A 23365-nucleotide genomic window follows, 5' to 3' on the forward strand; every position below is an offset into this window, starting at 1 on the left:
AGCTCAGCAGAGCAATCATCTGTGACTGTGTCCTTTGTCACAGCATTGAGATTGTGCCAAATATGGAAAGTTCCTCTCTGAGTCTAAATATTCCCAGGGCATGCCAGGACTACTAAGTCAAATCAGCACATCACCAAGATGAAAGCACAATCATGGTCTCCTAGTTCCAGAGCAGATAGCAAAATAGTATAGTCTACTGGATTCCTTAACCAACCCTAGAGGAATACAGAAGAAAGGGGGGTGTATGGGTCACAGGAACTAACCCACACACAAAACACGGACCTCAGCAAAACCCTGGGTGACTAAAAGCTTTTTCTAACTGGAGTAGGTGTGGAAGGCAGATGACTGACTACTGCCTGGGGCCAATGAGAACCAAAACCAGCAGTAAGAGAAGAAAACCTTCTAGGTCGGCTCTTGCCCCTCTCCCACATTAGTCTGGGATGATCAGAGCCTGGCTTCTCACTGAAGAAATCAGCAACATGAGTTCAAGTTGCTCTTGTGAGGGCATTGCAAAATCTCCGCTGGGTGAAGAGTAGATGAAAACACGAGCTGCCTGGCCAAATGGGAAACCAACTTCTCCAACCCCTTTTCTCTCACACCCCTGAACTGGTAGCTTCCAATCTAAAGATACTGCATTCTTCCAAAGGTATTTCTCTTTATTAATTAAAAAAAATTATATCTAATATATATTTTTATTGAAATATATTTGACACATAACACTGTGTAAATTTAAGGTATACAACATGTTAAGTTGATACATTTATATACTGTAATATGATTGCCATTGTAGCGATAATTAGCACCTATGTCACATCACATAATTATCATTTCTTTTTAGTGGTTGGCATAATTCGTGGTTGGCAAACTTAGCAAGTTTGATGATTATAATACAGTATTGTCGTCCGCATTCTCTATCCTGTGCATGAGATCTCCAGGGCTTATTTACTACTCGTCGTAAGTTTGCAGCCTTGAACACCATCTGTCCTACCCCTCCACCCCTCATGCCCTGGTAACCTCCATTTTACTCTTTGTTTTTACGAATTTGGCTTTTTTTAGATCCCACATATAAGTGAGATCACACATATTTGTCTTTCTCTGTCTGACTTGTCTCACTTAGCACAATGTCTCTTTACTAATTTAAAGGTGAAACTCCGAGTTGCTCGGTGGAGGGACAGCACATGGGAGTGGTATCGGCAGCGGTTTTTGGTACCTGGAGATCACATCCTTCCCTCTCCTGAAACTCACTGCGATGATCCTGGCTTCGGGCTTGCTCCTTGGCCCTTCTCCATCCACACAACTAGACCCAAGGAAATATGATCCATGAGTCAAAAGCCAAAACAAACAAAAACAGATACTTCAGACTTGCCAACCACTGCTAAAGAAAAACAACAAGCTGAACCACCTAAATTATCGGCAGCAGAATTATTGGAAATATGCGCCAAAAACTCAAAATAAGCCCAAGAAGATAGAGAAAGTATTAGTAACAGGGAGCAGTAATGAGAAATTGTGGTGAAGAAATGAATAAAATATTAGACGTGAAAAATATAAAAGCTAAAATGAAGAACACAATAAGTAAGTTAGTTACCAGGATAAATAAGTTGAAGAATAAACTAGTCAGTTATACAAGAAAAGTATGAATTCTCTCAGAAAGCAGCAAAAAAGGATAAAATGATTACATATATACGTATGTATGTACACATACGTGTATAATATATATGATGATAACATATAGATAATAGAGTTCCTAGAGATAGACAAAAAATACACAAAGGTAAATATTTGAAGAAATAGTAAGGATAAAATTGCCATAATTAAAGAAAGAAAAGACTGCAGACTGAAAAGGCTCATAAACTCGCAGGTTACAAGACAAGAGAGCGAAAGGAAACTCCGCACCTAAGTACATTATTATTAAAACAAAGGATATCAAAGACATATTAAGAGAAAATAATTAAACATTACAAAGAGGAAGAATGGGTCCCCTACGAAAGAGAAAGAATGAAATTGGCCTCTGCCTTCTCAACCTCAACACTGAATACAAAAAGTCAACACAATTGTATTTTGAAGGTAATAAAGGAAAAGCACCTTCCTCCTAGAATTTTCTGTCCAACTAAATTATAAATCAAACATAAGAGCATAATAAAAAATGTTCTTGGGAATTGAAAGCCTCAGATAGTTTACCACACTAAGATCTGTAGTAAAAACACTCTTGAAGGAAATAATAAACAAGTTTGAGGGAGAGTCCAGATATGCTGCTTCAAGATACACAGAAAAAGGGTTACAGAAATCTTCTGGTAATTGGACTAGATTGAAGTCTCCCCCAAAAATTCATGTCCACCGAGAACCTCACAATGTGATCTCATTTGGAAATAGAGTCTTTGAAGACGTAGCTAAGATGAGATCATACCAGATTAGGGTGGGCCCTAAATCCAATATGAATGCTGTCCTTATAAGAAAAGCAGAGGACACACAGAGAGACAGACACACTGGGAAGATGGCCTTGTGAAGACAGAGGCAGAAATTAGAGTGATGTAGCTACAAGCCAAAGAATGCCAAAGATTGCCGGCAACCACCAGAAGCTAGAAGAGAGGCAAAGAAGGATTCTTCACTAGAGCCTTCACAGAGAGTGCGGCCCTGCCGACACCTGGATTTCAGACTCCTGACCTCCAGAACTGTGACAGAATACATTTCTGTAGTATTAAGAGACCCATATTGTGGTAATTTGTTACAGCAGCCCTGGGAAACTAATACAGTAATATTTATTATTGTCTTTTTTTAAAAAGGGGGGGAAAACCCCCCTAGTTCCAAGGTAGTAAGCATTCTACTTTGAAAAAGCCCAAAGGTGCCGAGCTCACTTTAGGAATAAGTATAACCTTGTTATCAAAATCAGATAGTACACAAGAAAAGAAAATTAGAAGCTCATTTAACTGATTGCAAACAATTTTATATTATGCTAATAAATATTTACATCGGTTTTATTATGTGTCAGGCACTCATCTAAGCTCTGAACACATGTAATACAAAGATAACTCCTTGACTATTATCGCCATTTTACTGATAAGGAATTTAGGCATAGAAGGGTTATGTGGCTTATCCAAGGTCATACAGCTGGCCCACTGAATCCAACAGTTGACTAAAAAGAGAAAGTTCACATCATGTTCAAATGAAGTTAATCCCAGAAATGCAAAAAGAGCTATACTTCATCAAACTCATCAATGCCATTCATCTCATTAATAGAGTGAAGGAGAAAAATCGTATTGTTATTTAAATGATGCAAAGAGACTTTAATAAAGTTCAGGACCTATTTATTTTTTCAAAAATGTTAGCAAGCTAAGACTAAAGGGAACTTCCTTTCATTGGTAAACATTGTATATAGTAGCAAACACTGCATTCAGTCAAGAAACAAAGATACCATATCCTTTAAAATATTGGACAATACCCAATATCACCACAACTGATTCATATAGTACTAGGAGTCTTACAATACTGAAAAGGAAGAAAAATAAATAAAAAGAGGGAAAAAATGCTCATTATTTGCACATGATATGATCATCTCCTAATAAAACCACAGAATTATCACCTAATGAAACAAGTAGAAGTAAGAAAGTTCAGAAATTTAACTGGATATAACAACTTAAAAAATCAATAGCACTAATTTACTCCAGCAATAACCAACTAGAAAATATAACAATAAAAAAAATAAAAAACTATAAAATATCTAGAAATTAACCAAAAACACACAATAACTCTACAGAGAAAACATTAAAACTCTAATAAAGGTCATACTAGATGATTTATAAAATTAAATACACATTCTACTCTCTTAGATAAGATGACAACATTATAAGATATTCATTCTTTTTAATTATTCTATAAATTCAGTGTAATACAAATCATATTTCCAGTTGGATTTTTAAAGAATTAAATAAATTCATTTTATTATTTAATAGAAGGAAGCCAACTTTGAAAAAGATGAAAAAAGAGGGGCAAGTTGCCAGATATTAATACATACTTTAAAATCATAATAATAAAAAAACTAAGACTGTCACAAAAATATATTGACCAGTGGAACACAATGGAGAGCTCAGGGAAAAACCAGGTATATAGGACACTTTTATACAAAATAAAGGTAGCATCACAAATTCATAGGGAAAAAGCAAATTATTTAGTATTAACCTTGTATACCAAAGTAGACTACAGAAGGAGTAAATATCTAAAGGTGAAGAATAAAACTAGAAAAAGCTGGTAGAATAAAATGTGGAATAGCTACAGACCTGAAGAAGGAGAAGGATTGTTTAAACAGAACTTCAAAAGAACAAAGAAAGAGAGAAAAGTGTTTAAGTTGTTTATATCAAGATGAAGAATTTCTGGTCAATGAAAGATACTATGAATAAAGTTAACATATAGCTGACAGAATGGAAGAAGGTATTTGCAAAGTATAAAACCATCAGGGGATTAATCTTTAGAATATACAAGAATCTCCTAGAAATCTATAATGAAAAACAACAATAAAAATAGAAAAATGAGCAAGAAATATGAATATTCAATTTATAGAAGAAATCCAAGATGCTAACAAGCAGATAACAAGTCAAAACAACCGGTAGGTATAGAAATGTAAATTAAAACAAGTCATTGCAGATTGGCGAAAATTAGAAAGCTGAGCAATACTAACCCCTGGCAGGGATATTGATAGATAGGAACCTTTGCCCATTGCTGGTGAAAACATAGACTGGTGTAGCCTTTCTGGAGAGCAATTTGACACTAGTTAAAATAAATGCATGTACAACATGATCCAGAAATCCTGCAACTGGATGTATATATAAAAGAAGTTCTGACAAGGTCCTAAAGACATGAAAAGTTGTTCAACACAGACCTAGCAATGATGGCAGGGTTTCCTACAGGTCATGTGATCAACAGAGAAGTCAGCTGGGCTTGAAACATCTTGGCAGGACCCCCACACACACCCAAGAGTTCAGTTTACCTTCACTAGAACCTCACTAACAAAAAAGCTGAAAGATGGCTTGCTTTGGCCGGAGCTGAGAGGGAGTGGAAGGAGAAAGGCCAAAACTGGACCTCACACAGCAGTGAAAAGTGCAGTGTTATCTCTAAAACTCTCCCAAATATCATACATGTGTCCTATGAGGAGTCAGTGTGTTATCACCCACCATAGAGAGACCTTTGATTGTAAGTTACCGTCAGAAAAGCAGCAAAAGGGCATCACTACAGACGAATTGAGGCAGGAGATAAGCATCTCTTTCCCTCTCCCTCCTTCTACCCTAGTGAAGTGGAGGAACTGAACTTTAAAATGAGTTTGGAGAGGAGGCATCTCAGAGCTACATCATACCCACCAACCTCCAAACAGTCAGAGCCAAGATCAAGTCTCCTCTAAGGAAAGGAGAAAATGAGCCTGTTGAAAGAGAATCTTTACACTGCTTTTCAGCTCGACAGTGTCCTTCCTCTATGGACCTTGCTATAGTCTGAACGTTGCGTCCCCTGGAAATTCATAAGTTGAAATCCTAACCCATAGGTGATGATATTAGGAAACAGGATCTTTGGGAAGTGATTAGGTTACCAGGGCAGAGCCCTCATGAATAAGATTAGTACCTTTATAATAGAGATCCCAGAGAACTTGCTTGTCCCTTCTGCCATATGAGGAGACAACAAGTCTGTCCCTCACCCGACCATTTGGCACACTGACCTCACACTTCCAGCTTCCAGAACTGTGAGAAATAAATTTCTGTTGTTTACATGCTACCCAGTCTGTGGTATTTTGTTATGGCAGCCCAAACACACTAAGACAGACCCCAAAGGAAAAAGGAAGGCAGGCCCAAAAGGTAACCTGAAGCTGACTCAGCAGATGTTAGAAATAGCAGTTCATTTAATTTTTCTTTATTTTTATCCCATGTAATTTCAAAAATTATTTAAGTCAAACAGAATAGACACTATTTAATGTTGTGTTTTCTTCTGGCCAACATTTCAAATGACACCCTCCACTCTGCAAGAGAATCAGCACCATTGTGTAGAAGGTACCAACCAGAGATGGCCTGTCCAATAAAGTGTCCAATCATAGCAGCTCCAGAAAGATGGGAACGAAGACTTTTTATCAGACCACAGCACACAAGTTTGCCTCATATCATAGCTGGACACAGATCTCTAAAAGGACTAGGATGAAGAGGAGAATGACAAGCAAGATTACAAGGTCCTCAAATGTCTTCCACTTGCAAGTCTGAAGGACACAATTATTGTTCTCCAGAGCTTGAAGTGGAAATCAGTGGTTTAAAAATGATAGAGAAAATGAGGGAGTTAAAAAAAATAATGAAAAACCTTACAAAGAGTTTAAGGAATTAAATAATGGAAAATGTTTGTTTTCATCATCTGTATCTGTGGGCTCAAAGACAAAATGAGTTGTGACCAAAACAGGTCAGTCTTATTTCTTCAGAATAGGCTTAATGTTTCACCAAAGTAATGAGTTCTTGTTTTCAAGTCTCAAAAAAAATCCTCTTAACAACTACACGGCAACAAAATTGAACATAATGTGTGTTTTAACCCTAATTTGTTCTCAGTTATATAGAGCCAGCCCCTGGCTGTCAAATTGCTTGGTTTGAGACCTGCTATCAAAATATCACTTCCTATTACCTTGTTTCTGTGTCAGATGTTCAAACTTCAGATGGTTATTAATGTAGTTATTATTACTGAAAGGAACAGAATATCCTAGTATCTTCACATATTAAGTTTTGACCTGAAATAAGACAAGCATGTGCAAATCTGATGATCTGGGCCTGAGGCATTAAACAAAGTAGAGAAGTTAGGGAAAGATGTCCCAGGTATGAACAGTTAATAGTTAATTAACCCACAGTACAGTTGCTTCTCTTGTGAGCGATTAAGATTTGGCAAAATAACAGTAAATGTCAGGTCAGTTCACTCCTTTTGCCTTCCACAGAATCCCCACATCATGAACGAAAATTTTCTTGCTAAAGCCAAAGTCCTCAAAAGCAGGACTCAGTATAAAATTCTGTTCCACTGCTGAGTGTTACAATGAAGTTGGTTGTCATTCTATTTATTACACTCATTCACAGTTTTATATTATGAAAAGAAAATGACATTTAAGAAATTAATTGAGTTCAGAGCAAAAGATATCTCACATTTGATGTTTTTGAAAGTCTAAACATAAATAAAAATGTCTGTCAAAGCATGTTTCTGAATTTTTATAAGACTATAATTATACACTACTTAATAACCCCATTAGGCAGGATGCTTTAGAAAACATTGAAGACTTAGATTATTATGATTAGCATAATAATTAGGTCGTTCATCAAGAAAAACTATGAATAATTCATTCTAATTAAGTAACTGATAGAACAGTAAATCAACCATCAGTGCCAGAGCCAGTAAGTTATGGACTGTAGTAAATCACCAGAAAAACTAATTTCTGGGTACAAGATAATAAATTAAAATGTTATTAAATATTTGTTCCATTACTCGAAAAATCACCAAAAATTCTTTCTTGGACTTCACATGTTTGACAGTCAGTAAATTTGCCCCAAGTACACAACGCACTTTGCTGCTGCTGCATAACTTGAAAAATAAAAAAAAGGATTAGACATTAGAGACATGAGAGGAAAATGTGCCTCTCTTCTAGGTAATAACTGTTGCTATTGTGTTGCTTCTCTCTGGCTGTGCCAGGTGACTAACCTTTGAAATTTGGTGCGGAAATATGTATTATACTTGGAAGAAACAGCTCATGGGGAAAACAGGGGACTAAAACCAATTCCTCCAGTCCATTAGTGCTGGTATAAATGATTCTGCGAAAGAACAAAAGATCCTGTCCCCACATCTGTTTGTCACTATGTAAAATGAATGCCAACCCTGGCAGGGAAAACAGAGAGCCAGCTTTTAAAGCCTGTTGAGATCCTGGGTCTCAGAACTATCTATTATTAAATATTCTGCTGCTGCTTCTGGTTTAGCCAGAAAGAAAACAGCCCAAGAGCTATTCACTTTCCAAAAGAAAGATAAAGATCATTTTAAAGATTTTAATAAATGACCACTATTAAGATGTAGGGGAACCCTAGTACATGAAGTCCTACCTAATTTATAAAGTATTAAGTTGAAGTTTAAGATGCCTTTAAATCAAAGTGTGGTTTTTTTCCTTATAATCTATAAGATTATAGATGGTGAAGTAGACTTTAGAATTTGGAAAGACCAAATAGAGCTTTTTTAGTGTAAGGGTAACTAAAAATAAAGCATTGGGGAATACGAAGAAGTTCAGTTGAACATGGGAATTTGGGAATTGTTTTCTGTGCCAAGCAGAGGACATGTTGGATGAATAAGCATTCCATTCCAATATAACTTCTTGACCCACCCTTCAAATAACTCTCTGGACATCACCTTAACTTCATAAATGCTACTGTTGAAATACTGAATGGGATTTAGAGTACCAATGGTCACTAACTAGTAATCCAGTGGAGTTTGCACATCACCCAAGAAGCACTGCAATTGGACATCTTGGCACTATCATTCTCCAAGACACTCAGGACCCAAAACCCTCAGAGCCATCCCTAATTCCTTCCTCTCAATATTCTATCTAACTGGCCTCCCTGTACTGTGGATTCCATCTCCAAACATCTTTGCACACTGTAAGTATGGTCCTCATCCACACTAGTTTTGTTCATGCACTAATCATCTCCTGTTTGTTTCAATAAAATAGTCTCCTATTGGCTTTTGCGCCTTCCTACATGCCCCACTTCAATACAAATCTGATCATAGCAATCTAATACTTAAAATATTTCAATAATTCCTAATTTCTTTGCTTACATTTGGCGCCTACTAACCTTTCCAGCACCTGCCTTGCCAATCCCATAGTTGACTACAGTTCTGGCAGATCTCGGAACATGCCATGCTCTCAAGTCTCCAAGCCTATACAGTACATACATATTCTGGGTTCAGCTAATTTGGAGCTTTCACCCTTGTAGCTACTACTACAAACCCAGATAGCATTTGATTGTTAATTCATACTTAAACACAAATCCCAAGATATCATGGTACCAGATCTGGTTCTGTTTACCCTTTTTCCTAATTTCCTGTTATTTATAGTGCTAGCTATTAACAGCACTGAATTTTGTCCCTCTGTGTAAAGGTAAGAGAGCTTTATCCTCCCGGACCAGCCCAGCACCCAAGCTAGTGAAGGATGAGATCACTTAGCACTAAGGGCAGACCATAAAGGGATTTCCTGATTTTAGCTGCTACGCCTCTATAAATAACTCAATAATTGTTCTGAAGAGAATGCCCAATACTTTTTATTACTTTACTCAGGAACAAAATTAAGAGCCCATAGAAACTTCCATTTCTTACATTTTTATAACTTCTTGAGGCATTGAGGATAGAGTTTTCCCTAACCTATTACCCATAAATACTCATAAAAGAGGAAGCTAGCATAATCTTCCCCCAAAAAAGGAATTTTTAACCAAGGACCTGAGGATACTGAATAATTCTCTTTCTGCATTAGAGTGATTTAAGTGATTATTTTCCAGAAAGAACCCAGCAACGTCGGTCTAGTTTGTTCAAAAGGAAGCATCAATATCAAGGAATTAATGTTAATTTTTATATGTGTGTGTATGTGATAGAGGTATTATGATTATTAATCAAAAAGAGTCTTTATGCATTAGAGATACCACTAAAGTAGAAATTATATATGCCTGGGATTTGCTTTAAAATAAAGAAATGGAGGAGGGGGTAAATATCAATGAAACAAGATTGGCCATGAGTTTGAAAATTTTTAAGCTGAGTGTTTAGCACATGAGAGTTAATTATACAATTATCTCTTCTTTCGTATATGTTTCTAAAATTCCATAAAAAAATTTTTTAAAAAAGAAAGAACCTTTCTGGCCTGTTGATCCCATTTGTTCCTGTAACACGGGAAAACCACTACAAGGAATGTCAAGTGTTCCAGGTCTCCTTTGGGAGACTTTTCTCAGGGTTTCCTCTAACATCACTCTACTCTCTCTACTTGAAATCATCACCTCTCCCACCGCCCCCCCCCCACCGCCCCCCCCCCCCCACCTTCTCTAACCGCTATTTATTCTTCAAGGCCTAGTTTAGGCATGCCCTGCCCTGGAAAGCCTTAGCTTAATGTCTTCTCTTTTCCAAGTCAGGGTAAAGTGGCCCCATTATAAGCTCTATAGCACCCCATGTTTCTTTAATTGGGGCTCTTATCACACTGAATTGTATGTATTTGCTTATTTGTCTGTCTCCTCCACTAAAATCTACAATAGACTCCAAGCTTTTTGAAGCTAGGAAGCACATCTCATTTATCTTGAGAAAGGATCTTAAAACACACACAATTTGCCTTATCTTTGGACCATGATTTTCTGACAGTTCTCTGGATTTAATCTCCGGCCTGATGATCTTTCTTATTCTGAAAATCTTTCATCATGTAGAGAGGCCAGGAATAAAAAAATTTTATTTCAAATCCAGCAAGTCCTTAATCCTTTATGTTTCCTCTAAATTATGCCTGAAAACTAAACTGTTTCTTTTTTAACATCATCATAATATCATCATAAATAACATCATCATAAATCATTTTAACATCATCATAAATAACAACATTTATTCATCTCTCTTAGTATTTTGTAATAGGCAGTGAGATGAAGTAAGGTGGCACCGTCAGTGCTCTGCCTGGAAATCTTATTAGCCGGATCACTGAGTTCATCAGTTACATTTTCTCTTTTCCATATAGCTGCAGAAAACAGTGTTGATAAACTCTCTTCTCTTCCGTAACAATGGTCTTTTTATCTTCCAGGTTCCAATAACATTTTCTCACTCTCCTCCAATCTCTCACCAATACACTACTTGAAGTTGTCGTGTGGGAGGAGGGACATGTCTCAGTGGTGGTGACAGTTAACTCGGTGGTGCTGGGGGAGAAAGGACTTGACTGGCTGGTGGGGAAAGTGACCCTCTCAGTGCTCCTGAAGGAAGTGAGAGATGTCTGAGTGGTGAGGACACTGGGAGTAGGCCCAGGGGAGGAGGGACCTATCTCAGAGGTGGAGATGGTCACCCCAGCAGGCCTGGGAGAGGAGGGACCTGTCTCGGTGGTGGGGACAGTGAGTTTCTCAGAGGTCCTGAGGGAGGTGAGAGATGTCTGAGTGGTGAGGACACTAGGAGTAGGCCCAGAGGAGGAGGGACCTCTCTCAGTGGTGGAGATGGTCATCTCAGTGGTCCTGGCAGAGAAGGGACCCGTCTCGGTGGTGGGGACAGTTACCTTGGTGGTGCTAGGAGAGATGGGATTTGACTGGCTGGTGGGGAAAGTGACCCTCTCAGTGCTCCTGAAGGAAGTGAGAGATGTCTGAGTGCTGGAGACACTGGGAGTAGGCCCAGAGGAGGAGGGAGCTGTCTCGGTGGTGGGGACAGTGACCTTCTCAGTGGTGATGAGGGAGGTGAAAGGTGTCTGAGTGGTGGAGACACTACGAGTTTTCATGGGAGGGGAAGGACCTGTCTCAGTAGTGGGGACAGTGACTTTCTCAGTGGTCCTGAGGGAGGTGAGAGATGTCTCAGTAGTAGAGACACTATGAATAATCCGAGGAGATGAGGGACCTGTCTCTGTGGTGGAGATGGTCACCTCAGTGGGCATGGGAGAGGAGGGACCTCTCTCGGTGGTGGGGACAGTTACCCTGGTGGTGTTAGGAGGAAGGGACTACTTGAATAGACTACGTGAAGCCCTTTTAGCAACTGCTAACATGACCCTTGTGATCCCTCAATATTTTAATAACATCTCCTCAAGTCTACCCACCATCCAGTCCATGTTTTACGGCTTTCTTATGACAGCACTCCATTTCCAAATAGCAACATCTGTTCTTGTTATCTGTTACTCCAAACCAACTCACCCTAAAATTTAGTGGCTTAAACGATAATCATCTTCTAACATCTTATGATTTCTTTGGGTCAGAAATTCAAGAAAGGCTTGGCTGGGCAGTTCTGGTTCAAGCTCTCTTGAGTGATTACAGTCAGATGATGGCTGAAGCTGGAACAGCAAGAGAATGGAACATCTTGGGACTGGCTAGACATCTCATTCCCTTCATGTAGTCTCAGAGCTTGTCCATGTGGTCTCTGCATAGGATAGCTGGGCTTCCTCACAGCATGGTGGTCTCAGAGCAGTCAAACTATTCACATGGTGGCTGAAGGTTCTAAGAGCAAGCATTCTAGTAAATAAGATGGAGGTTGCATTGTCTTTTATGACCTACCTCAGAAATCACATTCCTTGTTTTGCTTCCTTATATTCTGTTGGTCAAAACAGTCACAAAAGTCCACCCAGTTTAAAGGGAAGGAGAAGAAGAGCCCACCTTTTAATGTGAAAAGTATCAAAATAAGATTGTAAAAAAATATATATGTGGGATAGGAAATACAGTTGTGACCATCTTTACCTAATCTGCCGCACTTAGTTGCTTATATGTTAACGTATTCCATAGAGTTTGTTATGACGATTAAATAAACTAACATAATAAGAGCCCCCAGCATACAATAGGTGCTTAATAACTTTTCTTAACTGCCCTGCCCCTGCCAAGAAATGACTCCATACAATACACCTTCAGTGATTTTTAAATAGCACTTTTTTTAAAGTTAAAGAAAATTCAGTGTGGTCAAATATCCATCTCTCCCCATTCCTGCTCATCGCTTTCATATGTTTCAGAGAGTAATTAGAACTCTTCTTACACAGGGGTGATTACTTTTCAGACTAGGTCAATAATGGTAAATTCACTCCCCTTCCTGGTGCTTGGTTTAAGAAGGAGCAAGTAAACAGTAACTCTAGGCTTTCAGATCTGAAACAAAATAATACAGAGTAGTGGGGGAGTTCTAGGAAATTCTCCTCACTCATACAAAGGGTCCAGCACCTACTCCTACACAAACTCCCCCACTTCCTGCTGGCATGTGTCAGGCTGTCCTGCTGCTTCTTTGTGTACAATCTCTCCCGTCTCTTAGGTTCTGCATTTTCACAGTCAGATTTACTGAGGTTTTATCTTAGATAAGACTCTGGTGACCAGGAGGTGAGATATGGACAGATCTTGAGGAAAGTGAGCATTGTTTTTAAGGTACTTACCTCATTTGAAGTCTCCATGATGAGGATCAAGGCTGCCCCTGCCCCAGGGAAAAGCCCAAGGAGTCCGGCCCTACATACGGATCTTTATCATCCTCTGGGAAGCATAGGACATCCTGACTTAATCCAATCTGATTTCTATCCAAAGCTATAGGTCCACCCAATAACCAGACCCCACCTACACTACCATTTTAATGATTTTTTTTTCATGATTTTCATGAAATAACTCACATACCTATGCCTTATAAATTTAGCTCTAACCCTCAACACGTTGCAGCTCTTACTGCCCATGGGTCCTGTCCTCATGCCTGCAGCTCTTTTTTTATTTTTTTTCTGCTTTATCTTCCCAAACCCCCCATACTTAGTTGTATATCTTAGTTGCAGGCCCTTCCAGTTGTGGGATGTGGGACACTGCCTCAACATGGCCTGACGAGCGGTGCCATGTCCGCGCCCAGGATCTGAACCCTGGGCGGCTGCAGCAGAGCACGCGAACTCAACCACTTGGCCACAGAGCCAGCCCCTGCCTGCAGCTTTTTACTGCCCATGGGTCCTGTCCCCATGCTACTCCATGCTATTCTCTGAATAAAAGAGCACTACTGCCAGACCTTGAGAGTCCAAGAAATCTTTCTTTCGACTCCTCGACTCACCGAGCCTGCATCATCAGCCTAGTCTTCAAGGAAGAGAAGGGCCTCTATATTCCAGTAAGGAAAAGTGGGTCATTTCCACAAGTCCTGAGGATTCAGAGCATTCAGGGGGGTCTAGGTGCTTAAGTACAACAATCCAAATAGTTCCTATTTATAAACCTTCTATTTACACATAGTTTAACAAAGAGAATCATTCCCAAGAAGATGCTTTTAAAAGATGATACATATGCATACACATAAAATATATACAGCATGTATGACATATATGTAAAGGATACAAAAATATCATATGATATATATAAAAATGTATGCAAGGACACAAACTGTAAACAGTTCTTACCTATTGTAAGGGACATGAAAGGACCTTTCACTTCTGTACCTTTATATTGTTGGAACTCTTTTCCTTGGACCTTCACTGATGATAGAAGACTAAGTCACATCCTCAGTTCATAGCATATCATCATCATTTGTCCTAGTAAGGCTTTCTCTTATTTATATTATTTACTAATTTACTGACTTATTTACTTTTATCCCACTTTTATTTCTCTTCCCTTGATCCATAGGCAACTGTTATAATGGGCTTATACTAACGCAATGGGTTGAATCACCCATCAGAGTCACAAAACTCAAGTCTTACTCAGCACCAAGGTTTACTAATGAGTAGTAAAGTTTACAAGAAAGGATGCACAGAGAACCTCACATCAAGACACAGGTTTCTAACTCCCTTTTTTGCGTTAGGACACATTTTGGGTTCAGAGAACTATGGACAAGCACAAGGAAGCCCCTTAGTTTTGTGCTCTCTTAGCCTTTGTACTCTAGTCATGGAGCAAGAAGGACTGCGTGATTAACTTCCATGATTAAGGGCAGCTATGGCTCATAAAGCCTCTGGAAGATCTGTATTGCCTTCCAATTAGTAAATTCCATCAATTTGATAACAAAGGGATCTGGCTAAGGTCCGAACTGCCTCAGGCAAGTGGAGAGGAACCAAGTTACAAAGTATTTACTAATCCTTTTATAGTATTTAAAGTTTATCTTTTATTTTGATGCACTCTTGCAGCATGTATATTATTTTGTAAGCATGTATGTACACATATTTGCATTCAATATTTACTTAAGTGTTGCATATTTACATTAAAATTCTGTTTCTCACTGGTTTCTTTTCGCCCTGTGTTTTAAGATCCATCCACATTGTTTGTGAACACCTAATCCATTGCTTCTAACTGCTGCATACGACCTCATTTTATCTACCCCTCTCCTAGTGATGGAGGACTCCATTTTATCTACCCCTCTCCAAGTGATGGACAGCCAGCTTGCCCCATTTCCCTAGTACCACAAACAATGCTGCAGACAATATTTTCAGATGTGAGAATTTCATTAGGATATATAATCCAGAGCATTACTCTCGGGCCATAGGGAACAAATAGACAGCTTTATTAAATACCCACACATCCAAAATAAATACACTCAGAGTATACTCCCACCAGGACATGAGGATCCCTATAGACCCACATTCCTACCAACACTTGTCAACTGGCTGGGGGTAAATAATTACAACTGAGATGCCTCATTTTATTTTGGATCCTCTAATTACCAGTTATTGTGACTATCTTGACATATGCTTGGTACCTTTTTTAATTTCTCCTTTTAAATTGTGTGTTTAAGTCCTTTAGGTATTTTCCAAACTACAGTTAAAATGGCACATTCCCAGCTCAACTTCCTCTTAACTGGATTCTAAAACTGTCCTTGGCCCCTCTAATCCCATGAGACAAAAAGAGAAGTGCGACCAAGGGGTAGTCAGAGCAGCAAGACCTAGTGGTCCTCACTAATCACAGTAAAAGTAACTTGTAAATTTCACTACACATGTAACAATGTGACTATCTTAGGATGGCCCCTCCGGAAGCGAGTAAGGAGCCCCCAAGCCTAAGTTTTGTTTGCCTCACAGTAAATCCACCTGGGGTCCCATGCACCACAGTGGGGCCACACTAGGTTCATTATCATGTCTTTGTAGTTGCTTGGATGTTATCAATAAGCATGTATTAATTTATTTTATAATTTTTTAGACATCACTAAGAATCTTAGAATCCCCAATAACATTTCACATTTTATTTTTAATTCAAATTTTATGCATCCCCATCACCCACCAGCTACCCCCTTACTTTGCCTAATAGAGGAGGAGTCCTCTGACCAACAGGATTTCCCACCTTTAGAAGATGTCACTCATCTCCATGTTCCTAGGGGCATTATTCCCTATAGTTTTCATTATTTTTTCAATAGTAGAATCTAGCTAATAAGACATTGCTGAGGTAAACTCAGTCCATCCTCTTTCAGATTAATGATTAGGTCGTGAATTTATTTATTCAGCAAGTAGTTCTTGAGTGCCTCCTATGTCTTAAGTGTTATGAATTCAACAGGGAAAAAACCCACAACATATAGTTAACCTTCATGGAGTTTAATTTTAGTGTAAATCATTCCTTTACACAAGTACTTTATTCCTTCCTCATACAATGTAAAATAATTAATAATAATATGCCTCTGGCTGATACCCGCTGCTGTAAATTTCTAGACATTGCAATGCACCCGTGGTAGTTTCTGCAAAAACAAAGACTTTATGTTTATTCCCTTTTCCATAGATCAGTTCACCACTCCATACCATTAAATCGTATACATCTAAACCACAATGGTCCATGCAAAGCGTTTAGTGCTCTTTTTAATGCCCCCAATTAATGCAGTGTTGATTTAGATACTATGTTATTGGATTACAATTCTTTCCCACTGTGTTCATGCCTCTTTCCCTTACTACACTGTGAAGAGAGTAACTTCATAATCCATTCTCCTATTGAGGAAGATCAACTCACCTTAATGAAAAAGAACAAATACTTTCACAATATGGTTGAAAACGAATGTAATTTTCTTTTGAGCCAATGGGGTTTTTTTTTTTCTAATGTAGAATTTATGATGTCCCTTGTCTATAGATAAGTTTAACCATGGCAAGTTTTGCAGATACTTCCAAATTTGTTCCTAGCTTATCTCACCAGCCTCACCGTCTGCCTCTCCTCCATTATAATTTGCATCCTGGCAAAGTTCCCAAAACAGACCACGCTGTTTCACACATCAGCATTTTTAGTCTCACTGTAACTTCAACCTGGAGTGTGTTTCCAGCATTCATTTCCTCACCTACCTCCCACTGCTCGCTCAAAACACAGTTCAAAGATCACTTCCGGGGGAAGTGACTCTTCTCCCATCTGCCCCTCACCTGAGACCCACAATGCCCTGACTATCCCTGATCGTAACACTTAAGATTAGTCTCTTGAGCTGATCTATTTATGTGCCTGTCCAGTCCACCAGCCTAAAAGTTCCTCGAGAGCACAGACTGTGTTATACTCATCTTTATAGACCCAGCTCCTACCACAATCCTTGCCACAGAGCATGCAATCAATAAATATCGAACAGAAAACTCAACTGAAAAAACTTCTTGGAACAGAACTTGGAGTTTATACAATCATAATCACACCCAGAGTGAATCCTGTGGGTAAACACAACAACCAGCTTCCAACAGAGGAAATTTGAGGAGCAGAAAAAGGACCACTGGCCAACTTCTAAGTCCTTCCTATCATCCTTTCATTAAAAATTTGAAGTACCAGGGGCCAGTCCCTTGGCCAAGTGGTTAAGTTTGCACGCTCTGCTGCAGCAGCCCAGGGTTTCGCTGGTTCAGATGCTGGGCACAGACATGGCACCGCTCATCAGGCCATGCTGAGGTGGCATCCCACATGCCACAACTAGAAGGACCTGCAACTAAGATATACAACTATGTTCCAGGTGAGACTTGGGGAGATAAAGCAGAAAAAAAAAAGATTGGCAACAGTTGTTAGCTCAGGTGCCAATCTTTAAAAAAAAAATTTGAAGTACCAATTAGTATACTGTGCATGGAACACACTAACAATTACTAACCCATTCTTTGATAACATTACAATGTATAGCTTAGCAAAGTGGTTTTTAAAATTTGTTTTTTGGGTTCGGGGTGGGGATCATTTTGTGTTTATTTTTTGTGTACATATTTTGAAGTATGATTCTTTTTTTTCCTAACTACGAGAAAAAAAAATCAACAAATGAGAAAGATAAAAGTGAGCAAGGGGCCAGCTTGGTGGCGCAGCGGTTAAGTGTGCACGTTCTGCTTTGGCCGCCCAGCTTCGTGGGTTTGGATCCCAGGTGTGGACATGTCACCAGTTGGCAAGCCATGCTGTGGTAGGCATCCCACATATAAAGTGGAGGAAGATGGGCACAGACATTAGCACAGGGCCAGTTTTCCTCAGCAAAAAGAGGAGGATCGGCAGCACATCTTAGTTCAAGGCTAATCTTCCTCAAAAAAAATTTTTTTTAATTAAAAAATAAAAGTGAGCGAGCTAACTGAGGTTGGATGGAGCGGTGAGGGAAACTGAGGCGGTGCCTTAGAACCCCTACTGCTCTTTGAAGCTCACCGTGATAATTATCTGTAGGCAGTAAGTACTGTCCTTGGTTGGAGCACAAAGAATCTAAACTTGATGTGCAGTGACTCTCTTTATCCTTCCTCACTACATGATCACTTATTTCAATTTTCTTTCTTTTTTTTTTTTTCAGGTTGGGAAAGCAGATTCTGAAACTGCCAACCTCATCCATATTCATAAGTATCAAGTTTCCATTGCTTCTAGGATTCTGAGGTTACTAGAGAATATTGAGGAGGTGGAAAGGAAAAAAAGTGGCAGTGGAGAGGGTTCTCTAAGTGATATATAATTACCTGCTTCACATACTTTATTATCTGTATTATTATTTGACATGTATTGTATGAAAAGTGCTGAAGAGCAATGTTGCTCAATCTTTAATGTGCATATGAAGCACCTGGGATCTTATTAAAATGAAGGTTCTGACTCAGTAAGTTAGGAGTGAGGCTGGATATTCTACATTTCTAATAAGCTCCCAGGTGATGTTGAGCTGCTGGTCCACAGATTGCACTTTGAGAAGCAATAAAGGATGCAAAAGATTCATGAGATATAGTCTCTAATTCTCATGAAGTTCACAGTCTCATAGGAGGTACAGACCTAAACTGGAAGAAGACAGATAAAGGCAGCAAAGGCTGAAGACTGCAGCGAGTGCTGAACACCAAGCAGCCTTGAGGTCTTAGCAGAAAATGTGCATCATGGATGCGTTTCAAAATCTTACTTCAAGTGCTTTAAGAAAGTAACATAAAAGAAATCAGGAGAACCTGCAAGAAATCATTCAGTGGGTCCCAAAAGGAATTAAACATGTTCTCCCAGATTTCTGGCCCCTTTCCTGCTCATTTTCTTAGCATAGTGGAAGAATTAGGACTTTGTTTACTACCAGCATACTTCTGCTTTCTTGTCCCAGAGACAGCAGTAAAGGAAGATGGACCCCAGAGATAGAAACATGGAAAATGCTTACTTCCTTTTGGTTTCTGAAAACAGCTTCCTAGACTGGGTAAGTACTCACCCCAGCAGAGATGTCATCTTGCAGAGATAGTACAACTTTAGAGTCAAAAAACTATGCTTGTTATCAAACAGCCCAGCCCACTCTTACGCGTAGGTGTGCAGGTGTCAAGCTGAAAGGGAAGACAAATGCAGATCTGCCCCCACACACAGCAGTGAACTGCTTTGTAAAATTCCATGGTGTATGACAGGTTGCTTTTCTGTACTCTCATGCTTTGTTAACAGGTTAACAATGTCAAAGCTGTACTTTCAAAAGGCAGCTTTACAAACCTGGATATCTTTGCAATGAACCTGCAAGATCACAGGATGGAACCGCATTGGGATATCTTCCTGTGAGTGTGTATGAGGAAGTCACTCTCAGAACATCTGCTTCGAGGAAATATACACAATAGCTGGACTAACCTGCAGCCAAGAGGTGAACAATCTTCTTGCTAAAGGAGTTTTCTCTGAATTTCATCGAGATCTGACTATTTCTCAGAAAGAAGATTCTGTCTCAGTGTTGCTCCCTTGTCTTTTTTCCCAAATTGATGATATTACGGTGACAGATTGCACTCTACAGAAGGAAACACATGGGATTTGGAAGAACTCCAGGCTTTAGGCTTTGGGCAATGCCTCCTAAGTCCAGGTTTCTCATTTATAAAAAAAAGGATAATAAAATCAATTACAGGGCTGGCCTGGTGGTGTAGTGGTTAAGTCCATGCATTCCGCTTCGACGGCCCAGGGTTCACGGGTTGTGATCCCAGCTGCAGACCTACACACTACTCATCGAGCCACACTGTGGCAGCATCCCACATACAAAATAGAGGCAGATTGGCAACAGATGTTAGCTCAGAGCCAATCTTCCTTACCAAAAAAAAAAAAAAAAAAAAATCTATTACAGTTACCTAAGGAGATATTGTGAAGATTTAAAGAAGCAAATGTTTGTAAAAGAACCATAGAAACTACAAAATAATTATACTGATAGCAAATATTTATTAAGTGATTACTATGTACCTAGAATTATCTGTATATTACCTCATTTAATAATCAAAGTAATTCAATAAAGTAGGAATTGTTATTATCATCATTTCACAGATGAGAAACCTGAGGCTTGGAGAGGTTAAGTAACTTGACAACATCACATCACTAGTAAGTAGCCAAGGATAATGCACATTTGGTATTCTCGGCCCCCAGCATCCATTGTCCCTTTCCCACAGCACTCCAATTTCTTTTGGGGAATCATCTCTCATTCATTAAGAATAGTCTTAATAGGTAGCAAAATAGTTGATTTCCATCATAAAAGTTGAAGGACTAGATCCTTCTTTCCACTAGACTGGCACTGGAAGGGGGACAAAATTTCACCACTCTTTTCTGGGACTTTGACCCTTGCGGAAGTGGTGCAAGACTTTAAAAAATGGTGAGATCTCATTGATTCCGAAGCAGCATCCTGATCTGACTATTCTTGTCCTGAGAAATTTCCCTGAGTTCTTACTTCCTTGCCCCACCCAAAACTATTGGCTTCTGCCTATTTCAAGATGTGGTTCTCCAATCTTAAAATATGTTATATCTTGACAGTTTGCCAATTAATTTCCTTTTTGCTTAAGTTTGGATCATATTTGTTTCTTTGCCATCAAAGAAAGCTAACTGATATGCCAAGCCAGGATCTCAATGCAGGGCAGCCCAAAATCCAAAGCCCATGCACAAAACCAATAAATAATACTGTCTGTTAGAAGGTCACCTTGAGTATTAAAACGTATAGTATTTCTCTTCTCCAACCCACAGATGCATTAATCTATGATCCACCTATTAGTTCATATGATAAGTTCTGCCTTCGAAAAATAAATGTGAAAATTATTTCTCAAGTGATAATTTAGAGATTCTATTAAGTGCCATAGATTTAAGGCAAAATCATTGAGTCATTTGGGAAACTGAATTGCAGAACTGATAGGAACCTATGAGATAGATTATTTCCACCTACCTTTGTATAAATAGAAGTATCATAATAATTTAATGAAACAGCATCTAGCAAACTTAAACATTCTTCTTTCATTTGGTATAGAAAGCAACCACCACACTGCTTAGATGCAATGCATTCTAGATAAGTCTCACCAAATAAAAACTGGAAACAAAGGCTACAGAGATAAAATTTATCTTTCTGAACTCTGTCTGTTTCAAATTTAAGAAATATCCAGGCTCTGCTAAGTAAGCATATTATTCCAGCAGCCCCTGGAGTAGTCTAAGTGATCATCATGGACATCAAACAATAGGAAGTTTTCAGAAAGAAAAAAAGGAAAAAGTTTCAGCCACAGTTCAATTTCTTCTCTATTTCCAAAAAATATATATATTCACTGAGCTGCTTGAGAAGGGGAACTTCTTCCACTCTCCTAATAGTCAGCTTTTCATGAGAGAGACAAACTGCAACACAGATGCATCATATTGGAATGCATATTTAGGACTAAATGATATTTTCAAAATTCCCTGCCACAAGCAAAAAAGCACCCACATTTGTTAAAGATCATTCTCCCTACTCCAGGGCTGAAAGAGTCTTTCACTCAGCAGGTATTTTTTGAGCACTTTGAGGGACTATGTTAAGCACGCATTGAGCTCAAATCAATACCTCACTCACACTGAAGTTTCAAGCTGGAGGACCATCTTATAAAACATTATAGGGTCCTTCTGGTAACACTGCCAACCCAATCCTGTTGTATATGCCCAAGCGGAAACCGTAGAACACTGAATTTCATCATATATAAGATGCTATTGGAAAGTAGGCTTTATAAATTTAAGTGCTAGAAAAGTAAATAAAGACAGTTTGGTCCAATAATTAATTTGATGACTATTTTTATTGAATATGTGACTTTGGAATCATATAAATATTAATCAGTAAATATTGGTCTAATATAATGACTTCTGGCCAATTAGAAGTTCTGGATAATCATATCCTAAAAAAATTAGAAAAATGAAAATATTGGCATAGAATCTCTTCAGTAATCTCAGACGGAATTATTTGATGGATCTAGAACATCATTGAAGAAATTTCTATTCACTTCTTTGAAGGTATTCAGAGAGAAGTTTAGAAGACCTGGTATACATGAAGACATTGCAGGAAGGAATATGTAGCATGGCATGGCCCAGGAATACCACCTTTACCCTAAGAGTAACTATGTTTAACCCTTCCACTTACGATTTATTTCAAAAGTTGGCCTAATGCTTTTACTGCATGAGCAAACTTTCATCAAAATGATCTTTCTACAGAATAAACTTAATCTTTGGTTTCTAAAAACCATATTCTACTCTCTTAAGCAAGCAATCCTGGTTTAATATTTGTAGCACCATTAAATAGAACTGGAGAGGCAACTCTTTTTGTTTTGTAAAACTTTTTGTTACAAATTTTACTACTTTGAACTCTTTTTGTGGCTGCCAAAGGGGAGAAAAATAAGAAACGAAATCAGTGTTTAAACTTGGAAATAAGATGAGACGGTATGGGGGCAGGGGTGTTTTCTTGGTTTGTTTTCCTACTCTCTAGAATGGAAGCTGGTGATACATATGTCCACAGATAGCTCCTTCTGCTCCTATTGCAGAGATTAACAATTCCTTTCTCCCAATAAAAACGGAAGCTATCATTTATTGAGTACTTATTATTTGCTAGAACTTATATTAAGTTCTTTAGGCCCTTTGTCTCATTTTACTTATATAAAAACTCTGTGACAAAGGTCAGATTAAAACTGCAGAAGACCTTTGAGTTATTCACTCAAGAAGTATTAATTGAGCAACTACTATCAGACATTATTCTGGGCTCCAAAGATATGAGTAAACAAAAAACATGAAGTCACTGTTCTCATAAAAATAACAAAAATAGATAGAACTTAAAAGCACCCACAGATAAAAGAGTGTCTTTAAAGTATAATAATTTGACTGAAAACGATTCAGCAGTTAAAACGGAAGCCAGAAAATCCTGAGAAAATATATTCAAAAAATATTCAAAAGTCAATCCAGAATTACACAGCCAACTGAATTACCATTTGAGAATGAAAGCAAAACAAGTAAATTATTAGATAAAAACAAATTAATTCTTCTATTAATAGGTCCTAAATAAAAGCAGTTAAAATGTACTTCTAGAAGAGGACAAATGGCCCCTGAAGGAAGATCCAAGAAGTACATGAGAAAGGGGCACAAAGTACATT

General features: G+C 38.5%; 1 protein-coding gene and 1 long non-coding RNA gene across 11 annotated transcripts in view; one reads left to right on the top strand and one right to left on the bottom strand.

Annotated features, from left to right (window-relative positions):
• LOC139082319 (uncharacterized) overlaps positions 1-23365 on the bottom strand; it is an 88802-nt gene that overhangs the window by 39153 nt on the left and 26284 nt on the right. For 3 of the 10 annotated variants that reach the window (XR_011538208.1, XR_011538211.1, XR_011538209.1), the window contains exon 1: positions 19207-19499. The exons of 2 other annotated variants lie outside the window; for them this stretch is intronic. Coding sequence is in view for 3 of the 8 variants with exons in the window: in XM_070612933.1 (XP_070469034.1) it covers positions 10706-11620 (915 nt within the window). In the remaining 5 variants the exon portion in view is untranslated. Of the gene's footprint in view, positions 1-1245; positions 1298-10569; positions 12174-13084; positions 17001-19158; positions 19500-23365 lie in introns of those variants that run through there. 5 more of the 10 variants (XR_011538215.1, XR_011538214.1, XM_070612933.1 and 2 more) reach the window with 5 other exon arrangements.
• On the top strand, positions 17216-19565 carry LOC139082322 (uncharacterized). The gene is made up of 3 exons (XR_011538217.1): positions 17216-17541; positions 18340-19194; positions 19428-19565. It is a non-coding gene; the product is annotated as an uncharacterized lncRNA (long non-coding RNA).

This window comes from Equus przewalskii, chromosome 3 (genome assembly GCF_037783145.1).
Source record: "Equus przewalskii isolate Varuska chromosome 3, EquPr2, whole genome shotgun sequence".
Classification (NCBI taxonomy): Eukaryota; Metazoa; Chordata; class Mammalia; order Perissodactyla; family Equidae; genus Equus; species Equus przewalskii.